The sequence below is a fragment of the Cherax quadricarinatus genome, chromosome 43 (assembly GCF_038502225.1).
Source record: "Cherax quadricarinatus isolate ZL_2023a chromosome 43, ASM3850222v1, whole genome shotgun sequence".
NCBI lineage: Eukaryota > Metazoa > Arthropoda > Malacostraca > Decapoda > Parastacidae > Cherax > Cherax quadricarinatus.
Window position 1 is genome coordinate 21,235,509 of NC_091334.1, and position 11,520 is coordinate 21,247,028.

An 11,520-nucleotide genomic window follows, 5' to 3' on the forward strand; every position below is an offset into this window, starting at 1 on the left:
AACATTGGGGATGCTTCATTACACCTGCTGTCCCTGTTTACCAAGCAATGAGTAGGTACCTGGGTGTTGGTCATCTTACATTTTTGCTGCGCTGTATGATCCTTGTAGGGTTAACACTTCTTTTCGATTATTATTATTATTATTATTATTTTTATTATTATACACCTGTCCCTGTTCACCAAGCAGTAAATATGTACCTGGGTGTTCACCTTACACCTGCTGTTCCTGTTCACCAAGCAGTAAGTAGATATCTGGGTGTAAGTCGACTGTTGTGGGTGGCATCCTGGGGGGTGGTAGTATTCCCAAGACACTGCTGAGCTTTGAAATGAGCTGAGGTAGGATAACAACTCTTAGCCTGTAATATCGATGTGTAAAAAAAATATTTGGCCATTAAGGTTTAAAGCCTGTCGAATAACGCCTAAAATAAGATTGGTAATAATTCTACAGTGTACATACACTATTAGTATTATTATTAATCCCTGAAGGGGAACCTTTGAAAGTTGCTTGAGTTTCTTTTCTGTGATTTTTTTTTTTTTACAGAATTTTCCTAAAGATGGAATACAGTATATAAATAAATAATATAATAATTGCATATTAAAATGTGATGCTGTTTGGACCTTTCGAGAAATTTTAAGTGAAGGGGGTGTGGAAGAGCCGGAGAGTGACGCTGCAGAGAGGGAGACACTATATTGAATTTAATGTGAGCACTGGTCTGAGGTGTGCAATATAATAGGGTATTCTCGAAGGCCAAATTGGGGTGTCTCAGCCTGAATTTGTAATAGGAACCCGTGTTAATGTCCCCTGCTGAAGAATTGGGACCTGAAATTGGCAGGACCTCAAGAATTATGTGTGGATGGCAGAACATCACTCATAGGGAAGTGTACCATTAGTCCTTGCATTTAGATCTCTAGCTGGCCAGTGTAGGGTCTAGGTGTTAAGCAGGTGTTGTGGTGTGATCCATCTACAGTAATTAAATGGTGTTAATACCAATTATATGTTGTCCCCCCAGCAGGCCTGCAGTCTACAACTTTAACAGAGTAGCTGATTATAGTATTGTAGTTAATTTAATTTCAGGTCTAGCTTTTTGTGAGAGGGGTAGGGAGTGGGCTTAGAGGGAGTGACAGTTTGGTAATCTGCTGTGACTGAATCCCACTTACCTCACCCAAATTACTTGCAGGTAATAATTCAGGTAATGCCCTGTAAGCCTCCTGCAGGTAATTTACTCACATAATAATAATAATAATAATAATAATAATAATAATAATAATAATAATAATAATAATAATAATAATAGTAATAATAATAATTTTCAGATTGTCTTTATTTTCAACTTTTTTTTATTTTTTGTTCATAACTGAAGAACGACTGAATTTTAGGAACACACTTGGCTTGTTCACGTGACCTGTGATCAAAAGTTGTTAGTCATTCCCATCATCCTGGATTGACTGGGATAACTTCCTCCGTCACTGACTTGTCTCCACTCTCCACTGTCGTGGTGTTAAGATTATTATTATTATTATTATAATCAAGGGGGAAGCGCTAAACCCGGAGGATTATACAGCGCCTGGGGGGGGGATGTGGAAGGCATTCAGGCGTAATTCGGGGAACTGGAGCACAGATCCAATTCCCTAAATCAAGAGCCCCTCACCAACATCAAGGAACCTTCCTTGAGGGGCGTGGTGTTAAGAAGTTCAGATGTATAGGAGCAGATGTAACCATTTTGTGTGTAAAAGTCACATTTTTATTCCCGTTAGCTGTATAGTGCTTGTGGCTTAGCGCTTCTTTTTAATTATAATAATAATAATTTATTCCCGTTAAATAATTTCAGTTTAGCTCTTCTGAAAGCCTGGTGGCCTACAAGTGGCCCGGTGGCCTGGTGGCTAAAGCTCCCGCTTCACACACGGAGGGCCCGGGTTCGATTCCCGGCGGGTGGAAACATTCGACACGTTTCCTTACACCTGTTGTCCTGTTCACCTAGCAGCAAATAGGTACCTGGGTGTTAGTCGACTGGTGTGGGTTGCATCCTGGGGGACAAGATTAAGGACCCCAATGGAAATAAGTTATACAGTCTTCGATGACGCACTGACTTTCTTGGGTTATCCTGGGTGGCTAACCCTCCGGGGTTAAAAATCCGAACGAAATCTTATCTTATCTTAATTATTAAGTGTTGTTTGTATGCTGAAAGTTTTTGATGTAAGTAAAAAAAAAAATGGAATCGTCGGTATCTGTGCCATAACTGGAGAATGACTTCTATAAAACACGTCTTCAAATTTTCACTCCTTGATTCAATCCTATTTGAATGCCTCCCATTCCTATATGACCGTTATAGGTTCGCACTTTCTTCTAGTTAAAATAGAACAATTGTGGACGGCATCGGTCTTCAATGACTGATGCATCGTATGATATGGATGTGGGTCGCATCCTGGGGGACAAGATTAAGGACCACAATGGAAATAAGTTAGTCCACGATGACGCACTGACTTTCTTGGGTTATCCTGGGTGGCTAACCCTCCGGGGTTAAAAATCCGAACGAAATCTCTCTCTTATGGATAGAACGTTTCAAGAGCAAGATTAAGTAGCATTACTTGCTCGAAATGCACTGCATGCTAGTGGTTTTCTTTTGTGCCTAACAATATTTTATTACATGTAAACTACATTAATTGTATACTATAATGAATAAAGTATTTTTGTTAGTACTGCCGGAGCCGGGCAGTAGTGACATCCAAGATTCTGCTTATTATGTTGGATGCACCAAAGATATGTGGCTCCTGCATGATAGTAATTGATGGACTGCCTGGTGTCAACTGAAGTTCTTTTCCTATTATCCTCAAACTATTGTACTAGCTGACAGCCCAAAATTGTAATATACTCCCTCCTTGAAGGAATATATTTTTTTTTCAACAAGTCGGCCATCGCTCACCGAGGCAGGGTGATCCAAAAAGAACATCCCCAAAAAGAAAATACTTTAATCATCATTCAACACTTTCACCTCATACATATCTGGAGTTTACCTGGAGAGGATTTCGGGGGCCGATGCCCCCGCGGCCCGATCTGAGGCCAGGCCTCATGGTGGATCAGGGTCTGATCAACCAGGCTGTTACTGCTGGCCGCACGCAAGCTGACGTACGAACTACAGCCCGGTTGGTCAGGTACTGACTTTAGGTGCCTGTTCAGTGCCTTCTTGAAGACAGCCAGGGGTCTATTGGTAATCCCCCTTATGTATGCTGGGAGGCAGTTGAGCAATCTTGGGCCCCGGACACTTATTGTGTTGTCTCTCAGTGAACTCGTGGCGCCCCTGCTTTTCATCGGGGGAATGTTACATCTCCTGCCGAGTCTTTTGCTTTCATATGGAGTGATTTTCCTATGCAGGTTTGGTACCAATCCCTCCAGGACCTTCCAAGTGTATATTATCATGTATCTCTCTCGCCTGCGTTCGAGGGTATACAGATCAAGGACCTTCAACCGTTCCCAGTGGTTTAGGTGCCTTATCGCACTTGTGTGTGCCGTGAAAGTTCTTTGTACACTCTCCAGGTCTGCAATGTCGCCACCCTTGAAGGGGCCGTTAATGTACAGTAGTATTCCAGCCTAGAGAGCACAAGCGATTTGAGGAGAATCATGGGCTTGGCATCCCTAGTTTTGAAGGTTCTCATTATCCATCCTTTCATTTTCGTAGCAGATGAGGTAGATACATTATTGTGGTCTTTGAAGGCGAGATCCTCTGTCATTATCACTCCCAGGTCCTTCATATTACTTTTCCGCTCTATTGTATGGTTAGAATTTGTGGTATACCCTGACACATTTTTAATTTCTTAGTTTTCCATATCTGAGTAGTTGAAATTTCTCCTCGTTGAACTTCATATTGTTTTGAGTGGCCCATTCGAAGATTTGGTTGATGTCCGCTTGGAGTCTCGCGGTGTCTTCGATGGAGGTCACTGCCATGGTGATCCGGATGTCATCCGCAAAGGAAGACATGGAGCTATGGCTTACATCTCTGTCTATGTCAGAAATGAGGATGAGGAATAGAATGGGAGCGAGTACTGTGCCTTGTGGAACAGAACTTTTTACCATGGCTGCCTGGGACTTTACTTTGTTTACTATTACTTTTTGTGTTCTATTTGTCAGGAAGTTATAGATCCATCTACCAACTTTTCCCGTTATTCCTTCATCCCGCATTGTGTGCTGTTACACCATGGTCACACTTGCCGAAAGCTTTTGCAAAGTCTGTGTATACGGGCTGTGGCTCGTACGTTGGTTTGCGTGCAGCCAGCAGCAACAGCCTGGTTGATCAGGCTCTGATCCACCAGGAGGCCTGGTCACAGACCGGGCCGCGGGGGCGTTGACCCCCGGAACTCTCTCCAGGTAAACTACATCTGCATTTTGCTTATCCTCTACAGCATCCAGGACCTTGTCATAGTGGTACAGTAGCTGGGACAGGCAGGAGCGACCTGCTCTAAACCCGTGTTGCCCTGGGTTGTGTAAGTGATGGGTGGGTATCTAGGTGGTTGACGATCTTGCTTCTTAGAACCCTCTCAAAGATTTTTATAATATGGGATGTTAGTGCTATCGGTCTGTAGTTCTTTACAATTGCTTAACTGCCACCTTTGTGGAGTGGGGCTGTGTGTTTGTTTTTTAGTGTGTGGGATGACTCCAGTGTCCATGCTCCCTCTCCATAAAATGCTGAAGGCACACAATAGGGACTTCTTGCAGTTTTTGATGAACACGGAGTTCCACGAGTCTGGGCCTGGGGCAGAGTGCATAGGCATGTAATTAATTGCCTCTTCAAAATCTTGTGGAGTTATAATAATATCCGAGAGTTTTGGGATGACCAAATTTTGGGTTTCGTTCATAAAGAATCACTGTTTTTGCGAGGCACCCAGATACAACAGTTTAGAAGCTATATATATATATATATATATATATATATATATATATATATATATATATATATATATATATATATATATATATATATATATATATATATATATATATTATTACATAATATGGTACAGAAGATTTAAGAGATACATTGTTGATATAAAGGTGGCGTATACGGTCCATGTTGTTACGTGTGTATCACCGATTATAAGGCGAAAATCTCATCCAGCTCCTCAGAGCTGGGGCGTGTGCCCAAAATACAGCAGGCATTACCCCTTTGAACAGCCGCACTGAGCCGCTGGAACAGAAAACTAGCTGCCCTGGGATCCCTAGTTACCCTGATGAGTCTTTTTCCCAGCTCCTTAAGGAATTTAGATGCACTCTTTCCCCATGAGCCAAGGGTCTCTGAGCCTATGGGAACAAACATATAATGATGGGCAAGTTCTCCATATTTTCTAGACTTTTGGGACTCCCTGAAGCTGGCAGCTGCCCTTCCTTCTTCCCTGGTGTATTGGAGATAGGTATCAGCCAAGGTAGATGCACATGTATAGTCCCACACCACCTGCTTCCCATCTGTCCAGGCTTGAAGGGTGATACCATCTGGACGCTTCTGGCATATATATATATATATATATATATATATATATATATATATATATATATATATATATATATATATATATATATATATATATATTCATATAGTCGGACTTGAGTCCTGGAAATGGGAAGTACAATGCCTGCACTTTAAAGGAGGGGTTTGGGATATTGGCAGTTTGGAGGGATATGTTGTGTATCTTTATACGTATATGCTTCTAAACTGTTGTATTCGGAGCACCTCTGCAAAAGCAGTGATAATGTGTGAGTGTGGTGAAAGTGTTGAATGATGATGAAAGTATTTTCTTTTTTGGGAACTTTCTTTTTTGGGTCACCCTGCCTCGGTGGGAGACGGCCGACTTGTTGAATATATATATATATATATATATATATATATATATATATATATATATATATATATATATCCCTCCAAACTGCCAATATCCCAAACCCCTCCTTTAAGTGCAGGCATTGCACTTCCCATTTCCAGTACTCGAGTCCAGCTATATGAAAATAACCAGTTTCCCTGAATCCCTTCACTAAATATTACCCTGCTCACACTCCAACAGCTCGTCAGGTCCCAAAAACCATTCATCTCCATTCACTCCTATCTAACACACTCACACACGCTTGCTGGAAGTCCATGCCCCTCGCCCACAAAACCTCCTCTATCCCCTCCAACCTTTAAGAGGACAACCCCTACCCTGCCTTCCTTCCCCTCCATGTCATTCTACTTTGATCCATTCTCTCTAAATGACCAATTACGTACTTCTGTAATCTGTAAATACCTTTGTAACTTGTCATGATTGTGACCAGACCTACCTGGAGTTCATTACCTCTGTAACTTGCTCAGCTATCAAAACTTTGGAGTCCAGTCCCTGGACCAATTAAGTACCTCTGTAATCTTTTGACTACTGCCCACAGGATGGGTATGGGGTGTATAATGAACATATTAAACTAACTGACCAAACCACCTCAACAGTCCCTTATCAGCCATCTGGCTAATACTTTTATTAACGCCACACCTTCTCCTAATTTCCACATTCTGAATTTTCTACATATTTACACCACACATTGCCCTTAGACAGGACATCACTGACTCCAACCACCTCCTCACTGCAGCATTTACAACCCAAGCTTCACACCTAGTTTATGTTCTACCATGCATCTGAAGACCAATGTGAGATAGAATCCCAGATTACTCTGACTCCACTGTCTACAATCTTACCATACCGCTACACAAATAACTCGTGCATGTCATTGGTTCAAATCGGAACTAAACGGCATTACATCCCCTCTCCTAAGTGCGGGTTATTCGTGTATTGTTCCAGCCTCGGTATTGTGACTATTTATTGTTCTACCATACCTGTATTTGGTATTTTATATTGAAGCAAGTGTGAAGGGTTGGATTAGAGAAGAACCCAGCTAGCATGGACCAGTAACTCTACCCAGTGTTCCTCTATTATGTTACTAATTGTATGTGATAATTAATGTTGGTGATGTGGTTGCAGAGTTCACTGTTAACGTGGTCGCAGACACCGTTGAGTGACCCTTCAGCGCTGCAGGTGCTGGTGCTGGTGGTGGGAGGTCTCATAATCACAGCCTTCATGCTCATACTCTCTCTGAAGTTCCTCGGTGAACTCGTCACCTGAGATTCTTCTACAAGGCTCTTCACCCGAGACTCTTCTACAAGGCTCATTATCTAAGGTTGAGGTATAGTAATCAGGAGTAAGATCTAAACCCATTCAGCTCCTAGGAAACAGTAGGTAAACATGTTTGCTCCAGGTCTGTGGATCACCAGCCCTTCAGTGTCAAATTCTTGGTTAAACATAGCATTATAGCCAAAAAGCTCCTCAGAGGTTAATGTAGTCTTGTATCACGAGCTATTTTAATTTATATCGCTGTAATGACCCACACAAGTTAGGCACTTGATTTTTAACAATAATTTAGATACCAAAGTGCTAAACCCTTAGAATTGCAGTTCATTGCTAAATTCATGGGGAAAGCATCAAGCCCTTAGGGGACATAAAGTGCTCGTCATGGCATTATGTCAGGTGAGCGCTCCGGCACAGTTAGAGAGTAACTGCTTCTTTAACACAGTTACGATATGAACTGATGTCTTCTTCGAGGGCCAGGCTGAGGATTGCAGCAGATGTTAACTCGACACCACCACCAGCCTTGAAATGCTGCACCCAGTTCATCACTGAACGCTCATACACACCAACATTCTCCACTATTTCTTTCGTCTGGTGCCCAGTTTTATGAAGCCCTATGATTTGAGCTATAGTTACAGGTGTTAAAGACTTCCTTTTATCCATAATCAAAGATGTATAGCCCCAAAACCAAAGGGAACACTGGACAAAAGACGGGGCAGTGCGAGAGACAATAGTGCAACACTTCCTCTCACCACGGCAGCCACATGACCAATAAGAAGTCACTATGAAGTGTGGCAGCAGGCCAAGACGTCATGCTGATGGCTGCTACCCAGCAGAATTCACTGATGATAAAAGACCCCCTGTATGGTAGGCCTTTGATTTTCATCACAGCATTGTGCCAGAGCACTCGCCCGGCATAATGATGTGACGAGCACATAAGTGCCTAGTGAATGACTCGTGTTTTATCAGAAAGAAGGGTAGTTCACATTGCTTACATCAAGAGCCCCTCACCAGAAGGGAGAATTGTAGGTCAGATTACTGCTCTTTACAAGAAAGTTGGTTCTCACCTGTGTGCATGCTACATCATTACTGTAGAGTTCAGATATTCCTCAAGTGGAAACACTAGTACCATATTGGAAACTTTTCGGTCCTAGAACCTTAGCCACTCCCAATATCCCCACTCCAAAACTTTTACAATGAATGTCTTAGTGCTTGTATTTTCTTGAACCAACTACTTGTATTTATTATTACAATCAAAAAGAACCGCTAAGCCACAAGGGCTATACATTGCTGACCAACTACTTGTAGATAACCATTTTTACCGGCATTCCTGGCTAACCCAGCCCCCAGTACACAAAACTGTATGATAACGGTATACAAGAACTTAGTGGTCATACATGCTGCAGCTAGGCTTGCCCTTAAGTACGAATTTAGCTATTTATGGAGTGTCGGCAGACGAGAGGTAAGCATCACCATTGAATACTAGTGTTTATGTAAACCAGTTCAGCACCAGTAGGAAAATTAATACACCACAATTATGTAAACTAATGCAGCACCAGTTGATTAACTAATTTCACCCAACCAGTCTTGTGGTTTAGCACTTCTCTTTGATGATAATAATCACCCAACCAGTGCAACACCAGTAGGGAGTACTATACTAGTTCAGTATATGAACTAGCACAGCAGCAGTATTTAAACTCAGTATTTCTGTACATCAGTCCATCGATAAACTTGTGCAACATCAGCAGGTAAACTGGTCCATTTCATTATAACAGCAGGGAAGAGCTAAACCCATAGTGGGTCATACAACACCTAGGATGCATTTAGGTTTGATTCAGATATGCAGAGAAGTCTTTTCCTGAATCAAAAGCCCCTCACCAGATCAAGGACCCTACTTGGAAGGGTAAACTGGTGCAGCACCAAGAGGTAAACTATTAATATGAAAGTTTAATTACTGATATACTGTATTAGTTTACTTACTGGTGCCACATTAGTTTACCCACTGATGCTAAACTAATATCTGTGGTGCTATACTGGTTTCCCAACTGGCACTAGAGTAGCTTACCGAGTCTAAACTTAGTTATTTTTCAGTAGCTTACGTTTATTATAATCAAGGGAGAAGTGCTAAACCCATAGGATTATACATAACCTGAGAGAGGGAGAAGGGGAGAATGGAAGGTATTCAGGGAACTGGAGCACAGATCTAATTCCCTAGATCAAGAGCCCCTCACCAGTGTCAAGGAACCTTCCTTGAGGAGAGCTTACATTTAGTGGTAAGTTTACTACTGCTCTTGTCCTAATTTACTTACTAGATATACTGTCACCCATTGGTGTTGCATTAGTTTACATAATGCATCATTAGGTAGCCTTGGAGATCCTGTGATAATGTATATTTCCCCGATCATTTGCTCCCTCATCCTTCACATGTATTTTGCACCCACAATATAATATACATCACTGACATATGGATTATCAAAGCCTTTGAAGTCTAGTTTTTTTTTTTTTTAACTACTGTTACTCCAAATGTATGATGGATTGAACTTTAAAGTTTAGCTATTCAAGAAAATGGCAAAACTGTTATAATAACTAAGATGAAGCACTAAAGCCTCAGGGGTCATACAGGGCAGGGAAGGTAATGATGTTTGATCAAATGGGAAGATATATCCACTTCTTAGATAAACCCCTCAAGGGAGGTTCCTTGATGCTGGTGAGGGGTTCTTTAGCTAGGGAATTTGATCTGTGCTCCAGTTCCTTGAATTCCTCCCACCCACATGCACCATATAATCCTACAGGTTTAGTGCTCCCCCATTATTAGTCTTATATCAAAAGTTCCTTGCCAGCATCGAGGTATCTAAGGAGAGCGAAATTATTATTATTATAATCAAGGGGGAAGCGCTAAACCCGGAGGATTATACAGCGCCTGGGGGGGGGATGTGGAAGGCATTCAGGCTTAATTCGGGGAACTAGAGCACAGATCCAATTCCCTAAATCAAGAGCCCCTCACCAACATCAAGGAACCTTCCTTGAGGGGTAGGAGAGCAAAAGTACCTTTACAAAATGTTCCAAATCCATGAATCAAAGCATTGTAAAGTGGATGGATTTTATATTTGATGGAAGCACTAGATCTGTATGGGTCAGAACTCACGAGAAATGAAAGGAAAGGAAGAATGGGAGGCAATCACGTTCAATCCAGTATAAGTCCAGTTCCACAAATCAAGTTATATACTGGCTCATCAGCAGAAAGTGAAGGGTGAACATTAAAGTGCTAATCCCAAAACCATTGTAGTCCATACCTGGGTAATGGGAGGCATTCAGGTTCACTCCCCCTCAGGGAAGGTTCCTTGAAGTTGGTGAGGGGCTCTTGATTTAGGGAATTGGATTTGTGCTCCAGTTCCCCGAATTAAGCCTGAATACCTTCCACATCCCCCCCCCCCCAGGTGCTGTATAATCCTAAGGTTTAGCGCTTCCCCCTTTATTATTATTATAATAATCAGGTTCACCCCAAGGAAAGGATAACTTCAGTTCTTTAAGTTAAGAACTCTTCACCGACTTATCACTGAAGTCAAAGAACCTCCCTTGATGGATACAGGTTCATAGCTCCAACAACCATTATTTTAATTAAAGCCAAGTGTTAAACCCACTAAGATCATATAATGTTGCTGGATCAAAGTATTATCAAAAAGCACTAAACCTAGGAGGATCATGCAGCACAGTCAGGCAGGGGTATAGAGTAGTAAGAGGGAGGTAGAAAGGACTGAGGAGTGCTAAGTTCCATTTCTGGACTATTTTGCTGCAATAGCTACCCACCTTCGCACCCGTTGGCAACAACGTTGGTCAACTCTGCTCGGTAACAAACTTCATTCTATTAAACCGAGCATAGGTTATTGGCCGTCATCTTGTCATCAGTGCCGAGGTTGGGAGACCACTCTCTCCCGCCTTCGCATTGGCCACACTCGTCTTACTCCTGGGTATCTCATGGAGAGGCACCCTGTTCCTCTCTGTGAGCAGTGTCAAGTTCCAGTATCGATTAGCCACATTCTGTTAGACTGCCCTATCAACGAGCACGCAGAATTTACCTCCAATGTCGTCTTCGTTCTACTACTCTCTCTTTACCTTCCCTTCTTGCTGATGGACCCTCCTTTAATCCTGACTCTCTCATTGACTTCTTGACAACGACTGATTTACTCCACAAACTCTGATGATACTTTTCGCACTCCCCTCAGCCCTTTCTAGTTCAGTCTCTTGCTGCCCTTTACCCTATCGCCATCCACTACCCCGCTGTTATCCGTAACCTATTATTCATCCATCTCCCTTTTGCCACCTGATGCCCTCGCTTCCTTCCTGCCCTGCAGCGCTGTATAGTCCTTGTGGCTTAGCGCTTCTTTTTGAT

General features: G+C 42.2%; 1 protein-coding gene across 4 annotated transcripts in view; it reads left to right on the forward strand.

The window, feature by feature from the left end:
- The window catches only part of LOC128694312 (bcl-2-related ovarian killer protein), a 102,341-nt gene extending 92,750 nt beyond the window's left edge, over window positions 1–9,591 (forward strand). For all 4 annotated transcript variants that reach the window (XM_070093670.1, XM_053784399.2, XM_070093671.1 and 1 more), the window contains exon 8: window positions 6,987–9,591. In XM_070093670.1, coding sequence (XP_069949771.1) covers window positions 6,987–7,127 — 141 coding nt within the window. In that variant the 3' untranslated portion in view covers window positions 7,128–9,591. The remainder of the gene's footprint in view (window positions 1–6,986) is intronic.
- Window positions 9,592–11,520: the final 1,929 nt, after the last annotated feature.